The sequence below is a fragment of the Tauraco erythrolophus genome, chromosome 6 (genome assembly GCF_009769465.1).
Source record: "Tauraco erythrolophus isolate bTauEry1 chromosome 6, bTauEry1.pri, whole genome shotgun sequence".
NCBI lineage: Eukaryota > Metazoa > Chordata > Aves > Musophagiformes > Musophagidae > Tauraco > Tauraco erythrolophus.
Genome location: NC_141470.1, coordinates 62305804 through 62327149, shown reverse-complemented (window position 1 = coordinate 62327149; position 21346 = coordinate 62305804). Strand labels below are relative to the sequence as shown.

Genomic DNA, 21346 nt, shown 5'->3' with positions numbered 1-21346 from the left:
TGGGAAGCTTTACTGACAATTTTCTGTGAGTACATATTACGTTGCTCTTACATGCTTGAGGACATCGAAGAGAAGGGTTATTCGAACGAAAACAAGAAAATCAGCAATTTCTTCTGCAAACATAAAAGGAACATCCACTAGCAGTGCTTCCGCACACACTAGCCTTTACGTTTAACAAATTCTTAAATCTGGTTTTGAAGCTATCTAATAGTTTACATTAAAATGCACAAATGTGCAGCCTCCCTTCAAGCTTTAAGGAAAATAGTCTCCTTTTGCTTATCTTTCCATTAAAAATAAAATAAAATACAAAACCACTAACCTAATTCTTCCAAAATTACTACAGAAAGAGTTGCACAATTAAATTATTCAGGTATTGTCATTAATATACTGAGAAGACATTAATTCTACCCCATTAAATATTTTATCAAAATTGATACTGTCGATGGCAATCGCCAATTATCAGACTAATAGTTTTTTTACACCTTACAAATTTCATTTCATAGAAATCATAGAAAATGATGCTATCATCTAGGAAAAACAACCTCATATCATTGACTGTTTCTTACCTACTACAGCAGAGAGCTGATTTTGCTGTAAGGTTGGAAATAATTTCCTTGCTAAATTCTCCATAATCTGCAGGGCTTACTCAGCTCAGATGGTCTGAACTCTACTGGGCCAGGAGGCACAGAGCAGTACAGCGCACCCTAACCCAGCATTTGATAAAGGCACCTTAACATTCTGTGAACTCACACATGAGGAACAAACCATAGTTTTAGTCCCCTCTCCAGCGATCTTTCACATGTATGATTTATCTTTGCTAGTGCTGAGGCCCTGGGTGTTCCTTTGGGTCTCCTGAAACACTGGCTGTGGTAACACTAGTGTGGCAGTTCCCTCCATGCTGCTGCAGTACACCACTCTTCTGGTGGACTGACACAGAACAAGAGCATGGATTAACTGGAAAATAGACATGAAAGAAGTACAAAGTTACATTTTTAATATTATTTTTTAAACCATCTCTTTGGTTAAATCTGTTAAAGCATCCCCCTACTGAAGATGGCAGAACAGTCACTTCCTAAAACAACGGTGCCATTAAATGCAATATATCACACACTTTCAAGTATTGCTCCACGTGCATCCAGACTACAAGCCGAGAGGAGAAAAAAGAAAAAAAAAGAAAAAAAAAAAGTCAGCAAGCATATATCCAGGCCATTTGTTAACACAACAACTGGGTTGGGATCAAGATTCAATGGCGACACAAACTACAAGCAGGCACTGTAATTCAAATGCCACTGACTACTTCTTTCAAAAATATGCTGTGCATCTTTGCTCTACCTGCATTCTGCACAAACTCGGAAATTTTTTTCTAAGTTAAAAGATATATTTTAACAGCAATATTTTAAGTGTGCTCTAGATTCAACATGTAGCATATAATTTTTAACTTAAAAGTACTGTGAGAGAAATCAATACTAACTGAGTAAGAAAGACTTAAAGCAGAGTAACTGAATCATTTATCTGCCTTTACCTCTTTTCTGAGCATTTTCTAAAAGATGTAATTAAGCAACAGCAAACTACTGGGGTAGCAAGTCAAAGTCACCCTGTGGTGCCTCTCGCCTTTTCAAAAGATAGAGGATGGATAACCAGTCTTTGAAAAAAAGAAGACATCTGGCTAAGACACCTCTCAGTACCGTAACAAAGCATGAGCTTTCTGCGTTCCAGAATGCTCCCAGACCAGAACCTGACGGAGCTGTTTTATCACATCCTCTCTGTTAAATGTAATTCTGCCTTACGGTAAGCATAGTGAGCAGGTTTGCACACCAAACCTTCATCACTCCTCAAAATCAACCTATCTTCATTTATACCTCTAGTAAGAGCTCCAGTCACTATCATTTGCGCTGGCATCCTGCCAAACATCATGCCGACTCCAGTACTCCATGACCTCTGTATTTCACTACAGCAACATTCATTATACTGAATGCAACCAGGCTACATCCCAGGAAATAGTAAACATAAACAACAGTACACTCTATCTTCCACATACTATTGCCTTCCATGTACAGAGGAATTTAGAGACAGAAACGGCCATCAAATCACCTGGTCTGGCTTCCTGCAAACACCAGACCACAAGCATTCACTCACGAAGGCTATGGTTAGAGATAATAACCTGATAATGCTCCTCATGCAGCCATAAACTTCTTTCACATCCTCCATCAAGCCAGCACAAGCACTCCTGTCCTTAATAAATCAGACTAAAGATATGTGTCTTTTACTGGATTATTTTTCAGTCAGAGAAAGGACAGAAAAGGAAACGCTCCAGGACACAAACACAGCCAAAACACACCTATTTCACCACGCTGCCATGCAGCAAGCTGTGTTAACGGAATGAGAACACGGAACAAGCAGCAGGAGTGTGGAACAGCATAAACCAGCATTGAGACTGAAGGAAAGTTCAACTATAGCCTTAGAGATTGATTATATATTCCTGTTCTGTCAGCAGAAACCTTTTAGGAGGTTGTTGTCCTCCTAATTTCAATCCTGTAACCTCCCCTATACCCTCTCAGATGACCATCCCACTAGTGGCATTAATCTGCCGACATACAGCCACCCTCTACACTGAGGTGGGGCAGGGGGAGGAACCCCACTTTTTTAACCAACCCTTCTCCCTCTAAACACACACTAAATACACTGGGGATGGGCGGGGGGCGAGCAGGGGAGGGCAGGGAGGAACATCCAGTTTAAGCACATGAACAAATGAAATGTTAAAGGTGAGGGTATAGTAAAATCCAGTCACAGCAAAAACAAGAGCTATTAGGGAGTAACAGCAGTCTCTCTGAAATGGAAGCTGCTCTATTTAGAAGAGAAAGATACAGCTGTGACTTTCCTACACTATTCAGTCTGACATTGTCTGATAAAGGAACATCCATAAAAGCACTCAAACACATTATTCTATTTGGGGGGTGTGGGGGGATAGAACCACTTCCAACACAAAAGTCCTCTCCTGCTAGTCCATGAATCTGTATGACATGCTTTGCAAATCATTCAACTACTGTCAGCTGGAAGGAACAAACTCAAAATATATTGCAGGAATGCAGTTACTGCAATCCCTTAAAAAGTTTAAACCCACCTCCCTCTACACTGTGGAATGGCACACATGCACAAATAATGGCACATTGCAAGTACTCTTAATTTTTTGTTAACATTTAACTACTGTGCTGTCTCCAGACAAAGCACAATATTAGAACACTATAAAATATTAGTAGTAATATGCTGCCAAAAGGGATAGCAGCACAGGATTTAAGAAACAGTTTATTAATATAACATCAGTGTTTGTATGTAATGTAAAATACGAAGAATTAAGAGATACAGTAATCCAATAATTCCAAAAAATGTAAGTACTGTCCTTTAAAAAGACTGATTTTTAAAAGATACAACATTGTTTCCTGAAATATATATAAAACATACAATATAAGAAAAGCATATATTAAGTAGTACCAAACAAAGAGCTCAGCTTTATGTCAGACATTTCTTGACCTGAACATTAATTAACACAACATTAACTTTTTAACTGGTTTTCTGGAGTACAGACTATGTGTTCATAACCCTGTATTTATTTGTAAGTAGGGTATAATTAGCCACCACCCCAACCCTACTGATCTATAAGGAAGCCAGTACTACTGACTAGACTGGTTACATCCTTTGCTCTATTCACTTCAGCTGATTTTACTAAATTTTATAGTTCTGACATAATCCCAGAAACACAATCTTAATATGATAAATCAGTTTTATGACAGATATTTACAGAAGAACTAAAATAGGAAACTGCTCACTTTAATAAAGTCTACCTGCAAAAGATATTTTAGTGTTTTTACTCGTAAGGAAGACTTGATATTGAGGAATCATGTAAAAAAATCTGTACATTTAAGTAGACAACAGAGGGAAAGCATACTAGAACAGTAGATGACACAATCCCATGTTTCCTAATTTTGAGCAAGAAAGACGACCAATAGTAATTATTTGACAAACGAAATTTAAGTCTATATGCACGTCAAAACACAGATTCCAGAGTAAAGATTGTTTCTGATTGCACTCAAAAGAGCTAAATAGCAGAGTCCATGGGAGATAAGCTGGATTCAAAGAAACAAACAGTGATTAAATCAACACACAGATACTATTCCTTCCATCTGTTTTCTTAGCTGACTGAATCGAAGAAACTGTCAACTATCAGAGATTAATTTTCTTTATATATTATAAAAAATTAGCATATCTGGTGTTAGATGTGCTTTAGCGTTCGTCATCTGAGAACAACTCCTTTGGTCATGTTCCCAAATACATTACGAGTACTGGAAACATACATCCTCAGTCCTCATGCTTGCCTATTAACTACGGCCTGTCATTATTAAATATATTAATTGTCCAGCACAGGAGAAAAAAAAAAAAAAGCACAGTGTCATCTTATGCCTGATGCCTGCAAAGCACCTCACACAAAACCCTATGGAAATAATTCCTCCATCACTGAAAGCATATGTAATTCTGGCTCTGACCCTATAACAAAGTGCCCAATTTAAATCCTTTAAGATGAAGGCAACAAAAGCATCTCAGCAAGTCTAAGACAGCATAAGTGCGCCTTTTTCTGGTCAAGCATTTATTGATTAAGTAATTTTTCAAAGGAACCACACTTCCTTTCCGAAAGCAGGCTGCAGAAATCAAAGATTTCACTAAATATATTACTGGGAAAGCCTTAATACCTCAAAAATATCTGAAGCCAACTGTGCTCAGGATATTACTATTATAACCAGTTCTACTTTGAAGTCAAAAAAGTTTCTTTTTAGAATGAACATCTGTCTTTGACTGGTACTTGGTTACCACGAAGTATCTATTAGACACTATATGTGTCATGCTTTTGTTTTAAGGAAAATGAGAGTTAACATTGAAAAGAAACATCTTCCTAAACTTTGGTCAAGGTAAATACGATGTTCTTAAAAAAACATTAAAATATTTTTGAAACACAAAGTATTATGCAGGCTGAAGTAAGAGAAAAGCCTGTGAGCAGCCACTTTGTTGCAATGATGACAGAACTGGTCCATTTTTACAATAGTTATGTCATACTGAACATCACCCTGGAGGCAGACAGACTACAAGAGATGTTTATTTAAATAGACCTATCACCTTCTGCTGCTATGCTCTTCAATATTAAATACAGAAGTATATCTTGCTTATTTATTAATTTACCCAAATTTCCTTATCTTCTACTCCTGTTAACAAGTATTTGTACACTGAATTAAGTTATAAAATAATTATGAGCTATGCATCTGAAGAGATGCTATTAATCCCAGAATAAATCCACTTGCAGGTCCTGCCAGAGAAGCCAAACAGAGGAAGAGATGAAAGAGCAACTGCACAAGCCCGCATGTCTCAAGAGAAACAGAAGCTGTATTAAATGGACTCAGACCTGAATATGAGGCTACAATACTTCCCCAAACACCCAATTAAACAAGACTCATATGCAGGCATGTGTGTATACACAAATAGATACACATATATAGCGATATACTGCATAAGAGTAGCACACAAGTAAGGGTTTTCTGATATTACCATCTAAGCTCTTCATAAACAGAAAAAGCAGCAAACTGCTCTTACATACCTTCAATGCCTGTACAGTATTATTTTGGTTCTTGTATGTCAAAAACATTCAGAAGATCACATTCTGGACTCCTGCAAACTTAATTCACAATTTTGTATGCAATCCCTCTTTTGTCAAACACGGACCTTTTTAAAATCAGTTTCCATTAATAAGGTACTGTTAGCATATCGTGGTAACTTGACAAACAGTAAATGATGCTATTCCACAAGATGTTTGGCGGTAACTTTATTCTCTTTTTTAATTACATATGATAACATGTTTTCTTTGATTAGAAAGCAAAGGGAATCTAAGCTCAAATGGCTGTTGGAATTTCTCATTACTGGAATTGCCAGTTCCATCACCATCCTTCGGAAACAGAAAGGTTGCCAAACTTTAACTGCAACATGATGCAGAAGTGATACTGCATTGTTGTGCGAGTTTCAGAAACCGGCAATTTAAATTGCCTGCATTTACCCACATGGTTCTGCATTATATAAAATGCATCTCTAAATGGAACTGCTAGAGTCCTCCGTATCTGTTGTAATTTCACAAAAAGGTTCTCTTAAATCATGTGTTCACAAAAATAACTGTGCAAGTGACTTAACAAAATGCAAGGTCTTCTGCTCAGAATCACCAGATGGATCAGCTTTCTCTCTGCTGCCAGTAAATGCTGAACGTGCTACTTTCAATTGTATCTATAATCCTAGGGTTATAATATCCTCTACCGTGTTTCGCTGAAGCTTTGGAATTCATAATCAATTAAAATTTTCCAAAAGAGCTTGAAATCAGTTGTCCATTCAAAAAAGTATTGGTTTTAGTTTTTCGTTTTGTTTTTAATTAAAATGCTAAGCTGTCTAAATCTCGAAGGTTCTTTTTCAGCTTCCAACGCACATCCTTTGGGCACGTTTCCTATTTAAGTGAAGTGCAAATACAAAAGTGGAAGTGAAAGAGGCAATTACTTCCCAGAGTAATTGTTACTAAACCTTCTGCCAGTTGCAAGAACGCTAAAATTACATTTTAGAAGTCTTCATTTTGTGTATTTTTACACATAACTGTGAAAGTATTTTCTATCATGAATGACATTTGCTCACCATCGTGCTGTTTAAAGCAAACTATAAAAACTAACTTTCTACTTTTTTTCTAGCTGTTTTTCTTTTCCGATTCTGTACTCTGACTCCATGTGCAGTACTTGAGTACTGTTGCTACATGTAAGTCATACACACTAATGGAAATCATTAAGAGAGGAAAAAAAAAGAAAGAGTAAGAGCATCATCATTTATTTAGTAGTCTTTGAAAAGCCAGGCAGTAGCATTACCCTCGGTGATGCCACTTTGGTCATTAAAATATGCTTCGCTATGCTCAGAACACACAATTCGATAAAGAGTCAAGAAGTTCTTTCTTGTGATTACAGAGAACTGCTATGCAGATCTACAAATCAGGCATCTTGTTACCTGAAAATATCAGAAACGCGAAGCCAGAATGAGTAGATTTTAAAGTGTCTTTCTAATTAATCTCTGCCCTAGAGTAATCAATTAAGTCAGTTATGTATTCATGCCATTTTGCTAGAATAACGTGCTCCTAATCAACGCTTTTCTTAATTTATGAGCGTAGAAATCTGGCCAGGACCCAAGCCTACGAATCGCCTCCGACTACGGCACAGTGGGTGACCTACAACGTATAAATCCGGTCACTACTCACAAAACGCAAACGAGAGCTGTCGTCGCCTCTTCTTACACCATTTCCGAATTAGCAGTAGAACAAACCACCCCTGCGAAGTACGTGAAGCAAAAACAAAGCGCCGCACCGAGGCAGCGGACCCCGCCGGAGGGGCGAGGCCGGCAGCCGCCCTCACCCCCGGCTGTGCCCAGGGTCCCTCCCTGGGCGGCGCCCGGCCGGAGCCGCAGCACCGACGGGAGCCGGGAGAGGGACAGGGGACAAAGCCAAGCCGATCCCCATCCCCGCCGGGGGGGAGCGGGGGGGCTCCTCCTTCCCGCAGCCGAGCGCTGAGTGTAAAAGACAGACCCTTACACGAAACACCGAAAACCGACCTCGCCCCCCCCGCCAAAAACCCCCCGCCCCACCTCAGCCCTCCGCGCAGGAAGGGGCTGGCTGTCAGCAGCGCTGCGGAGGGACCAGCCGGCCCGCGCAGCCTTTGTTGTTTGCGTAACGGCAGATAAAAAGGCGAAAAACCTAAAACCGCCCCCCGGCCTCCCCCTCCCCGCCGCCCCCCGGCAGGGCGGCCCCGGGCGCGGGCAGCTCCCCTCGCTCACCGCTCGGTGCTGCGGGCTCGGGCGATGTGCGCAGCGCTCGCAGAGGCGGCGGGGGCCGCGCAGCCCGCGGCGGGGGGGGGACCGGAGGAGGATGTCAGCGATGGGCGGGCGGAAGGGAGGAAGGAAAAGGGTTTTTTTTGGGGGGTGGGGGGAGAGAGGACCGAGGAGAGGGAAGGAAGGAAGCGGATCGGCAGCGCGACGCCTTCAGTGCCTCCCCCGAAGTGCTGACAGGCCCAGCCCGGCTCGGCGGCTGCGGTGGTCGGCGGGCGGCCCGGCTCCCCGAGGAGCGGGCGCTGACAGCTGCTGGCAGCCACCGCCGCCACCCCGGCTGCTGCCGCTGCCGCTGCCGCCGCCCCTGCGCCCGCCCCGCGATCCCCTCCCCTCCCCTCCGCGCCCCGCCCAACATGGCGGCTCCCCCTTCTTCTCCCACAAGCCCCCGCGCGCCCTTCTTTCCCACTGCCCCTCCAGTCCATGACGTCATCGCTCCCCGCGGAGGGGAGAGGGCTGCGCCGGAGGGCGGGAGCTCGGCCGGCTCCTAATTATGTGCTTGTTAATATATTTCAACGCCCTCGTGTCTGTTCCGCGTTCAACTTAAGTGAAAGATTGCTATTCTTCTGCAGGTTTACACATTAAAAGATTTCCGTGAAAACTCGGTGGCACTTGTCACAAGGACTATGTATTTGTAGTTTCCAATTTCATTCCCACTCTAGCTAGAGAAGAAGGAACGGTCACAGTATTTTCTTTATGTTGCTTTATGTTCCCCTAGGCAGAGGTTAAGCCCAGAAATGAAAGACGGAAGGAACTAAGGTCTGAGATGAAAAAAACAGTTAACTATAGGAAAGGAGTAAAATGTACTTTGGAAATTATCAGGTAACAGTGGGAGCCTAACTTTATGAAACAATTATTAACGTCTGGGCAGACTATTATGGTGCATTATCATCTCAGCTCCACATAGATTAGAATAGTTCAGTCGGAAACAATGATCACAGAATCACAGAATGGTTTGGGTTGGAAGGGACCTCAAAGATCATCTAGTTCCAACCCCGCTGCCATGGGCAGGGAAACCCTCCACTACACCAGGTTGCTCAAAGCCTGATCCAACTTGGTCTTGAACACCTCCAGGGATGGGGCATCCACAACTTCTCTGGGCAACCTGTTCCAGTGCCTCACCACCCTCTGAGTGAAAAATTTCTTTCTTATATCTAACCTAAATCTCCCCTCCTTCAGTTTAAAGCCATTGCCCCTTGTCCTGTCACTACATGCCCTTGTAAAAAGTCCCTCTCCAGCTTTCCTGTAGGCCCCCTTTAGGTACTGGAAAGCTGCTATAAGATCACCCCGGAGCCTTCCCTTCTCCGGGCTGAGCAGCCCCAACTCTCTCAGCCTGTCTCCATAGCAGAGGTGCTCCAGCCTTCGGATCATCTTTGTGACCCTCCTCTGGAGTCGCTCCAGCAGCTCCATGTCCTTCTTGTGTTGAGGACTCCAGAGCTAAACACAGTATTCCAGGTGGGGTCTCACGAGAGCAGAGCAGAGGGGCTGACTCACTTCCCTCGACCTGCTGGCCACGCTCCTTTTGATACAGCCCAGAATAAGGTTGGCTTTCTGGGCTGCCAGTGCACATTGCCGGCTCATGTTGAGCTTCTCATCCACCAACACCCCCAAGTCCTTTTCCTCAGGGCTGCTCTCAATAATCTCAACAATCATCTGGTCCAACTGCCTGTGTAACTCTGGCAGTATTTACAGGGCGTGCATCATAAGCTAATGGAAACATATGGAGGTATAGTGCTAAATCAAAATGTGCAGCCTCACCTAAATGCTCACACCTGAAATACACGAAGAAAGCAGAGCTAACATCTGTTTGCCCTCACATACAACACAGAGCAAGTCTACAAATGTGAGGTGTGAGAACAAGAGTTGGCTAAGAAAGCAAGACTCCCTAAGAAGCAGCAGGAAGACGGAAGAGGAATCAAAGCTAATCCAGTTGTCAAAGAGATAGAAGAACAGGAAGAGTCACAGAAGCCCACAAAAAAAAAAAAAAACAAAACAAAAACCAAAAAAACAAAACAAGGTTAGGGGAAAATGGATTGTCTACAGACTGCAAGTACAGAAAGTCACTTTTGGATTTGACAAGCTGAGGGAACTGAAGTATCCTTTCTGAATACCACTGATTGATACCTTACACAGATCAAGCTGTCCAACAAAACATAATTGTGATACTAGTATTTCAGAGCACCAACTCCATGTGTACTTCATTTAAAACATTTCTCTGGCAATTTTGTATTAATTGTTTACCACAATAATTCAGTTTTGTCAGGCAATACAGGTTAACTATGTATAATAATGTGAAGTATGTGTTTGTAGAGTAATATGAAAGGGAAAAACAAACATTGAAGGGCATTCCTTTATACAAACTACATTTTAAAAGTAAAAGTCATGCCAATGGGTCCACAGGTTCAGAATATTTTCATGAATATTCAGAGATTTAATTAAAAATAGAACATGCCCTAATTACATAATTATGCAAGAGAACTGATTCAAAGGAACCACTCCTGTCTTTTGAATAAACAATATTCATTGCTTTCTTCCTATTACACAGTTGCTTAAAAAGATTTCCTGCAATTAGCTGCTTACCCGAGGGATCTGAGCATCTCTGAACAAAGCAACTACTCCAGCTATGACCCTGATTCATAATACGCTGGCTAATCAAGTATATGCATGCTGGCAATTTCCCACATAAGCAGCACACGCTATAAGCTCCCTCCTGCAGGAAGGTTGATTACCTCAATGGAACTAAAGAGCAGTATTACTCCCCTCTGTTTATGGCACACAGCAGAAGAGTAGACGCAGAAGACAGAGACAGAAGAGACTTGGTGAGCGTGCTTCTTCAAGCTTCTGCCTGACTTGAAAAATCTTAAGAGTCTCTCCATTTGGATCTTGTTTTTCCTGTCCCATCTACGTAAGAATTATGCAGGTTCATCTAGTAGTAAAAGCTATTTACTGCCCACATTTCCATCTTCTCTTAGGGAACTAGTTATGCTATATGCCCTGCTTTTAGGATGAAGTGATCTAGACATGCTGTCTCTAGAATATTCTTTGCCTGCCACCAACAATGTCGCTGTCGTTTTCTGCAGATAACTGAGTGGATATTAAAACAAAACCCAAAACACATTATTTAGAATGCTGGATTATTTATTCTCAATATACCCATTTCCTTCCTCTCCCCGAAGAGGGAGGTTTATAATTCACAGTGGAGAGAAAAAAGCAAACAGTTCAACTAATGCAGCACAAAGCTCTTACGTTTTGAGGTGCAACAGTGTGAGAAACAGATGCAGTAAACTAGAATTCGGCTTGACTGAGGTCCCCAAATAGAGCAAGCCTCTATAAAGAAATTCAGGTTCACTTCATTTAAGAGGTGTGGGTCATTTTATTTTACCACTGTTATTCAAAAATTTTATCCTCATGGCTTAGAAGATCTTTCCTCCAAAAGAGACAAAAGTTTTTTTAAATCTAACCCTACAGACTATAAAATCTATGACTTCATTTTATAAATATGGGTTACAATGAAGCACTACATTGGAATAATTTCAGCTGCTGCTAAAGTGCTGTTTAAAAGCATCGTGGCAATAATAAATATTGAAAGGCCAGATTCAGCAACCTGTCTGGCTTTTCATCACAATCACTTGACAGTTGCATATGCTTTTAGTTTGTATTTTCTACACGAACATCCTTTATGGAAAAGAGGAAACATAAAAATCAGTGCTCTAGAGTCAAAAGCGCCAAGTATGCAGTCCCAGACACAATTTTAGTCTAACTCCTTTGTGCATATGTGCAATTACTGCATGCGGAGCTATCTTGTTTTCAGGGAGTTCAGGCACTCTGGAGTAAACGGACTGTATTTTGTCTTCCTTGACTCATTGTCATAGTCAAGGTGCCTGAACATACCATTGGGAACCCACTGTTGGGCACGGCATTAAAGTTCTACGTAAAATAAACACTGATCATGATCCTGCTTCCCAAGTCAATAGGCTTTACATGCAAGTGAATTATCCTTTTTCAGAGTCACAAGGACTTCTAGACAGCTGTAACAAATGAAAGCCAGTGTGCTTTTCCCTGCCATTTTCTACCCACAGGGAAATAACAAGGAAATAAAGCATGCAGTGTTAATTCAACTCTTAACAGGCCATTTCATTAGTTAATTTCTGTTATTTTTTTTTTTAAACAGAGCAGGATCTCTGTGCTGGTCATTAACATTTTGCTAACCAGAATTCTTTTCATCTCCCAGTTATTACAGAGCTGTGCTATTGTTAAAGCTCAGAATATACTAACTGAAAGGTTTAAGAAGCCCATTCAATTAGCTTTAAACAGTTCTATTACGAAAAACAGACATAAAGACCTCAGGTAACACAGTTAAAGTAACCTCTTGAAAGCTAGAAACTATTAAAGAATTTGCATGTCCATGGTAATGTCAACATAAAGAAAAATACTAGACAATTTCAGCAACACAGCTATATTTATATATCTCAGTTTCCACCATTATCTTCAAAGTAGTAAGTGATCAAGGAGCTAAGAATTGCACCATTTGACACACTGTATTTTCCAAGATCTTCCTTTTAAGCGTCAATATTCCCAACAGGTTAAGGGTTTGCAGAGGAGAGCTTATGATGATAATTTGACTTGTATCTTTACTCCCTGCATTCAAGCAGTAGATTCCCACCTCTACAGCGGAATGCTTGCACCGATACATACTTACTCTGCTCAACCAGCAATTTCTGTTCCTTCTTTACTTCTGCCATACCACTTGTTGCATTGAAAGATGAAGCAACTTTCTTCCTTACTTGCTTCTTCCATGTTCTGTAGTCAGCTGATAGTTGACTACCAGCACCTTTCTAGCTTGGAAAGGCTCTCTTCTCCTTATTCACTCTGCATGACTTCTAGTGCTTTATACATGAAGAAAGATAGCGTTCCATTTATGCTCCTCCTTTCCTTCCCCTATACTCTCACTTTTCAGTGAGTTTATTCTCTCTTGGGCTTTCAGTTGCTCATTCAAGGTTGTAAGAATTATTAATCACTGCAGATGAGTCACAGGAAGTTACATTTATTTCTGAATTCACCTACCTTAATCACTGAACCACTGCAGAAGTGTATCACATTCTTCAGAGGAAATAAAAAAAAACACTCTGTTGGTGGAATATCACAATCTTGGCCACTACTAGAGTGAGAACATTCAGTGTGTGATACAGGACGTCTCTTCACCCTCCAATATCGTTACTTCCCAACTATGGCTGTGCTCCCTTTTTTCCCTTTCTATTGGGATAAGGCCTCATATTGATAAGAAAAAAGTTTATTCCATAAACACAACAAACAGACTCTTCCAGACACAAGATCTTTGGTATCCTGTGTTCAAATCCAGGAACGCTTAACTAAAAGCAGAAAACGAAAGGATCACTTCTACTGCTTTCTAAGTGCCTGCATTATTACTACTTGTATTTTCCCCTTCCCTTTCTTTGAACACCAGCTGTTCATTACCTACATGGTTCGTCAGCATTCCTTTATGGAGATTTGCTAACTCATCAGGCTTTGCTCCCAGATTACTTGCAATTAGATTAGGTGAGACTCTTACCTTGATAATCTTGGTAGTGATTGCAGGGTTTTTTCCATGGTGAAGACAACTTTTAGGTACCTTTTCTCATTAATTTCTCCAGACTTTCATTATGAAAAGTCCTTTTCCCCTAAAAAAAAAACCTGTGAGGGCTGTGATTTTAAATTCAGTCACACATCGGTGTAAATCTGAGATAATTTGGTTAAACAGAATGAAATTTTTCTTTTTTTTGAGAAGTGTATCTTTGAAAGTGTAGGAAAGGCATTCCATTTTCCAATAGGCAGAGGTGTGGACATAAACTAATCTCTGCACCAGGGAAACTGGTGCTTCCTCATGGAGATATAAAAGATATATTCTTATTATATGCCATCCAAAGGGACCTTGACAGGCTGGAGAGATGGGCCTGTGAGAACCTCATGAAGTTTAACAAGGCCAAGTGCAAAGTCCTGCATGTGGGTCGGGGCAATCCCAAGCACAAGTACAGTCTGGGCGGAGAATGGATTGAGAGCAGCCCTGAGGAAAAGGACTTGGGAGTGCTGGTGGATGAGAAGCTCAACATGAGCCGGCAATGTGCGCTGGCAGCCCAGAAAGCCAACCGTATCCTGGGCTGCATCAAAAGGAGCGTGGCCAGCAGGTTGAGGGAAGTGATTCTTCCCCTCTGCTCTGCTCTCGTGAGACCCCACCTGGAATACTGTGTTCAGCTCTGGAGTCCCCAACACAAGAAGGACATGGAGCTACTGGAACGAGTCCAGAGGAGGGCCACGAAGATGATCCGAGGGATGGAGCGCCTCTGCTATGAAGACAGGCTGAGAGAGTTGGGGCTGTTCAGCCTGGAGAAGAGAAGGCTCCGGGGTGATCTTATAGCAGCCTTCCAGTACCTAAAGGGGGCCTACAGGAAAGCTGGAGAGGGACTTTTTACAAGGGTGTGTAGTGATAGGACAAGAGGCAACGGATTTAAACTGAAAGAGGGCAGATTTAGGTTAGATATAAGAAAGAAATTCTTTACATTGAGGGTGGTGAGGTACTGGAAGAGGTTGCCCAGAGAAGTTGTGGATGCCCCATCCCTGGAGGTGTTCAAGGCCAAATTGGATGAGGCTTTGGGCAACCTGGTATAGTGGAGGATTTCCCTGCCCATGGCAGGGGGGTTGGAACTAGATGATCTTTGAGGTCCCTTCCAACCCTAACCATTCTATGATTCTATGATTATTCTCACTAAGATTCCTACATACATTTATAAAAGAAGGAAGTTGTGATTTTTCAGATGCTGCCTTTTATTAAAGCTCATGCATATGCTGCTCACAAGAAATGCTAATGCTGCTGTATGCCTGTATGTGACCTTTTCCAAGTAGAAATTTGCACCTGCTGATGAAAGAAAACTAAGTCTCAAAAGTCTACAAGGCATTACAGATAACCACCTCATCTGGTCTTTTTCTTAATATAATTATCAAACTCTATTGAAAACCAAGCAGGCATCTTGCCCTTCCTGCCCAAGAACCTCACTCCTCCAGTGTTCAGGCTCAAGGGTAACAGATACATATAGATATTGTGCCAAATTGAGTCATTTCTTTCAGCTCTTTTCCCTTGCTAGTGATTAGTCTCATTTCTCTACGTGTTTGCATTTCTAAGGAGGTCCTCAAATGTAACGCTTCTCTTTTATGTTTGATTAAATTATTGTAGAGAAAGAAGATTCTTCCCTGGGTAAACCTCTTAGCTGGTCCTCCCACCACTCACCTGTCTAGGAGATTCTGCACTTCTTTCTCCTCTCCTAACCATCAATTTGCTTGGCTAAACAAACCGAACTCTTAAACTCTTTAAGAGAGATTCTACATCTCTCTGATTATTCAACTCACCCTTCGCTGCTCCCATTTGCTTCATCTTTCTTGAGCCCAATGTACTGCAATTGTTTGTCCTATGGTCACCATTGAAAAGGATTGTTCCTAAGTCTGATTTATGGGTAACCTCCCTTTCACTTGATGTATTCCTTTTCTGAACATACCACAGTAATTGCCAAACCCTTATCCTCCTTTCCGTTCTTCTGTTAAATGCTTTTCTCTCCTCCTCAGCTAATAGTCTGTATGGAATTACACCAAATTCACTTGGCATCCAAGGTTGACTGGAATTTCTCATTTTTTATGGAAGGCCATTTTACATCTGGTTTTCATTGTTGGAGTTTGCCTTGGTTAAGAGGGTACTCAAACCAAGGCAGTACTCAGCTGCACTGGGCTGAGGAATTAATGGTAATACAGTTTGCCCCAAGGGAAAGGGAAATGGAAATGTTGCTGCTGTGTGACAACTGTTTCTGTAGTTTCTGTGCCAATGACCAATTATGTCTCTACAGAAAATGGCTTCTGTGAATATGCCTGTGGCTAGATGGATGCTATACAGTACACGGCGCTGAGAAGGGCAGAGTCACTCTAGAAATCAATAGGAAACAGAACTGCCTATGCTAGGTATTTTGTTCCTCATCCTATCTCCTGGGAAATAGAGCAGATGCAGGATAACAGAGATGATCTTATTCCCAGGGGTTTGGATATGAATTTTCTCTCCTTGCTGCCTCCCTCTTCCCACATCAAGTATGTACTGTGAAGTTTATGCTTCTGTTTCAGATGTTGTAATTCCTATCTTTTCTGTTGTAATTCTACCTTTTTTTTTTAATCCGCTTTAATGAAACATTTTCTTGCCAGTTCACAGAGAAATCCATTGAAAGGTATTAAGTTCAACAACATGCTGTGGACACATTCTTCACTGCTTCTGTATCTTCACAATGATATAGAAGAAAACCAGATACGTACATCACTGCTATCAAGTCTTAGACTCAAAACATTAGTGATGATTGAGTAATTCACTCCTACAGGACGGGTAGTGTGTTTGATCTCTACAGGCTTGTCTGTCAGTCACCCGAGAGCAAATATTGTTGAAGAACTCATTCTGTGGACAGCCTCCAAAAGGTCTAGAACAGAGTTTGATAGCCCAGATGAGAAGAGATTGAGAGAATGGTTTTAAATCATCTTTGTGCCTTCCAAATCCTATACTATTCCCTGCTGCCTGTGTGGTTCAGACAACCACAAGGACCTAGCTTCCATGTGATAGTTCTGCCCAGGACCTCCACACGGTCCATCTGTAACCTAGCCCATCCACAGTTAGTATACCCCTATATTAAGAGATGTGAAAGGAGGCCTTAGAAACTAGCCTTGTAGGAAAAGAATTCCTCATACATCTGTGTATGGGTGTTTTAGAGACCAGTATATTAAAAAAACAGTGAGGAGATGCTATTTAGTTTGTCATGTTTGGCAGATATTGCTGCATCGCATCATGTTCTGAAGGTCTTCCTTGTGCCAAAAGGCTGGACTCAATTTAGGTAAGTTGTAATTTATGCAGAAACTAGCTAAGGAGAAGGCAGTTACTTCATCAGTATGTAGAGCATCACAGATATTCAGAGGCTACCATTTTGCTTCAGAGGACAAATCATTGAAGATAGGAATTTAAAGCAGGATTCCTTGACCTTTGACTTTGGTGGCCAGCTGGGCATAGTACAATTCACCGAGAGCCGACATCGTAGTAATATCTTTCGAGGAAAAAAATCTGAGCCTCCACAGTTCTATACACCTCCAGCGTCGCCTAAAACACCTGGACTGTTTGAGGTGTTTTGATTACACGGAGCAGCTCACTGTGACATCAGTTAACAACAGTCCCCTGGGGAAGTTCTGGGGAATTACTGAAACATGCCATACGCAGTACTTTAGATTTGGAATCTGTGTGTTCTGACATAAAATTATTCTTTAAAATTTAAAATAATAATTATGTTTTAGTGAAAGCTGAAATACATTGAAATTTAAGACATATAGTGCAGTTTTACATAGTATCAAGCTCTATGTATTGAAAATAATGTAACTGTAAACAGGAACTGAAACATGCCTCAGTAAACACTTGGAGAAAGCTAGGAACAACTGATATATATAAATTAGCCATGAGAGTGAAATGTACTGCCTACACAGTGTTAACGCTTGTTATTACATGCGGAAGGGCCACAAAGTACACCATCACCATATGTTTGAAAACTGTCATGACTCACATGGAATAGGCTGATGAATAATAGCATCTCCCTTCATCAGTCTATAACACTGACCAGAAATCTACCCAGTAAACGTTCTGTTGCGGACAGCAATTTAACGTGCCCCATATCCTTGTAATTAACTACATAACCATAAAAATGTTACTGCCAGGTTTATCATGCACCAATGCAGAAAACACTCTAAATATCTTCAAAAAGAAGGTTCACCCATTTGTTGTTTCCCATCCCACTCATTTTGCAACCAAAGGAGGCTGGAATGCTGTGTTAATTTCACTTACCTTTTTTCTCTTTGAATTTCTGGCTATGAACTCTGCTGGGTAGTGCCCAAAACCAAAGTTCATACTGTAAATAAGTGAGATTTCTAATTTACCTGTAAACATGTACTAGAAGTAAAAGTTGAAATGACATTGTTAATTACATATGAAATTGAACATTGAGTGCTAAGTGGCTGTTAGATAAGATGAATAAATTTTAGACTCAAGACAGTAAGTAATAAGCTGCTTTGCTGCTTTTAAAGTGTGAACCTCATGATTCAAATGCCTGAGAAAAATCTTCCTAAGATGGAAACGTGCCCTGTATAGTGGCAACTCTTCAGCCACATTCTCTCAGCATCAACCTATTTTACGCCGTCCTATGGCAACCAGATTTATGGCTGCGATATCGTGGTAACTGTTAGGCAAACCCAGCAAGTCTCCGGTGTCATGCTGAATAGACCCCTCTTTTCCCAAGAGCAAAAGGAGCACCAGGGATGAAGCAGCAGAGGAGCATAGCAAATGAATTAATTTTTAGCATCTCTTGTCAATTAAAATTGCTCTGTAATATCCTATGGCAGAGCTGAGTCTTTCTTTGAAGTGAGCCTGAATTCTCCTTCGACACAAATTAGTACCTGTGGCTATTTACTCATATGTCAGCTTAGTATTTTGTTCTGTTTTTCATGGTGGAATTTTTCATGAGGCCCGAGGAAACTGGAGGTTTTCCAGACATGACATTAAAAGTGAAATGTTACTTTGGTAAATGTGAGAAAATGATTGGTAAATCCAGAACACATTTTCTTACATATTCATTGGAATTTAGTTTCCATTTTGTCTTTCAGCCTCATACAATTTTGGACAAATAAGAGTTTTCTACCTAAGTATTTATAGTTTCTACAGCTACTAAGGTAAGAACTGTCTTGACTTGGTTTGTTACAGAATATTTATGCTGTGTCATGCCATCAATTTTCTAAATAACACTCGGGAATAATAAAATAACTTAGAAAGCAATCAAGGCAGTCATTCTCTTTTGAAATTTGCAGTTCATGGATTTTGCCTTCTAATATAGCCTTGACTACAAAATCCGTTTTGCAAAACACACCCCACCCCTGAAGAATCTAGACTTCTAATTATTCATATCATACTAGAAATGGAAATCTGTAACTTTTCTGGAACCCTTTAAAAACAGTCAATGTATGCTACCACTGATGATCATATGAAAAATTTTCCACGGCAGGGATTTATTACAAAGGCAGAGCTAAAGTTTGTCAACAGGAGGTTCTTTAACAATGAGATACAAATAGCGATCTGAATTTCTTACGATTCTGAAACTTGTGTTTTGCCTGTTAATGTGTTTTGGCTCAGCTGATGAAAGTTATCACAGCCAGTTCTGCAGCTGAATCATATCAGTGGGTTCTTTGGAGGCAGTGGTGTGAACACAGTACTGCTGAATGCCAGCAATCCTTGACTGGCATGGGGGCTGCTGGAAACTCATGCCAGTCATAGTCCATCAAAGTAGCTTCAGGGCTACTCCAGCTTAGGCTGAGTGCTAATTGCCTCCCGGGGCTCTCGGGAGATGCATACAGTCATCCTTGCTGCCCTCTGCCATCTCAGGCCCCCTTCACAACACACTTGTGGCCACCCCTAAGGATCAGAACCTGCATACACCAGAAAGCAAAAACCTCTGTGCCTCTCCCTGCAAAATGTAAGAAATTTGATTAAATGAGTATCTGGTTTGAACTAGTAAAACACAAGCAGCTGTAGGAAACAGAGACCATGCCTTCAGAGCATTCACATGGCTTCTAGAACTGATTTTGACTGTGGGTATCACTATAAAATAATATTTCTCCTAACCATTCTATGATTCTAAGTAAGATCATGCTTAAAAAGGGATCATGCCATTTTTTGCCTTTACTGTTTCTAGCCAAAAGTACTCCTTTTGCACTTCGACAGCATCTGCTATTTGAATATATCAGTCAACTAAATCTCTCAATACTTGGGTAAATTTTAATCTATTAATTAATGCAAATTCAAGGCACAAAGAAGTGATTTATGTAATAATAAATATTAATGAGTATGTATTTCAATATGATTACATTTCATGTACTTATAAACTCTCTTTAAGAAATAAACTCCTAAGAAAAAGTAACTTGTATTTCTGTTACTATTTTCATTTTGAGAAATGAACCTGAATTTTATATTATGGGGCTGTTATTCTGTGAATCAGTTTACAGCAATCAGTGGATATAATTTTTAATATGAAAATGTTATTCATGCATATTACAGTTCCAGGCATATATTATCCTTTCCTGAAAACAATCTCCCAGTCTTTATGCAAAAGACTGGCACATGGGCTCTGCGCAGGATGTAAATCAAGTTCTCGTTTGGCTAAACCTGATTACCTCGTAGGATACTGATCTTGCCTAGTGATAGTGGAAGCTAAAAATTGCAAGCAGAACAGTCCCTTTAAAATGGGGCCAGGAAGGGTCAGCATCTAAATAACAAATCTGAGTTTTGAACTAGATTTTAATTTTATCCCTAAGATTGCTCAGTTAAAACATAGAAGCTATCTTTCCAGTAGTTGCTGCTGTTACTTTTAAAACTCCTAATGAAATTGAGAAATGCATTTTTTATTTAAGATGTACAGTTCTTTATTACTCGTATATAAAGGTGCTACAATCACTTCAACCTAACCTTTAGTTGGTCTGCCCGTCAATCCCCATTTGATGCTTCCTCTTACTCCTCTCATGTTGTATCAAAATGAATGCTCCCACAGAGAAATTCAGTGAATACCAGAAACCCACAGAGATTATCAGAATGTACCCACCCCAAGTCAAGACAAACAACCTAAAATTATTTGAGTATTACCAAAATACTGTTGCTTTTTTATGCACTTACTGAGTGCATGAGACTGGTAAAAAAGGCACATGCTGACACTACAAAATATGAAATACTGCTGTTCCTTCTGACAGGATTAGCTAAATACCTAAATGATAAGAACACTCCCCTGTATTTTTCCTATACTCAGATATGTGCACAGAAAAGTCACTCTTTGATCTATTTCACTAGCTTCAGTTACTGTAGCAGGCCTTTGTATACATAAAAAATTTATTTTTAGTAGTCTATGGCAGCTCCTTATTCTTCCTTTGATGTATAAAGGATTTGTGATCAATAATATCTGAAAGCAGCTGGCATTATTACAACTGCTCTGAGTCAAGAAAAAAAATACCCAAAGTAATGCAACACTGGCAAAAACCGATAGGACTTTTGGCTGTTCAGAAAATGTAATTATCTCAGAAAATGTATGTGGTTTTGGTAATGAGACTCAAAATTTCAAATAGATTATTTTTAATAACATCTTTTCACAGTGGCTTTATTAGATATTCTAAATCAGAGCTCAACACTTACCTAATAGATAAATAGCTTACTCCTCCAATAGGCTTTAGATGAAGGGACTCGGCACCCCACACAGAATCTTAATGAAGGCAATGCCATAAAGGCATGAACTTTACTTACAGGCAGCTCAGAGCAGAATCCTAG

General features: G+C 40.6%; 1 protein-coding gene across 2 annotated transcripts in view; it reads right to left on the bottom strand.

Moving 5' to 3' along the window:
* Positions 1 to 13610, bottom strand: part of KLC1 (kinesin light chain 1) — a 50468-nt gene extending 36858 nt beyond the window's left edge. For both annotated transcript variants that reach the window (XM_086612810.1, XM_086612811.1), the window contains exon 1: positions 13505 to 13610. In XM_086612810.1, the coding sequence (XP_086468936.1) occupies positions 13505 to 13542 (38 nt within the window). In that variant the 5' untranslated portion in view covers positions 13543 to 13610. The remainder of the gene's footprint in view (positions 1 to 13504) is intronic.
* Between the last annotated feature and the right edge of the window lie 7736 nt (positions 13611 to 21346).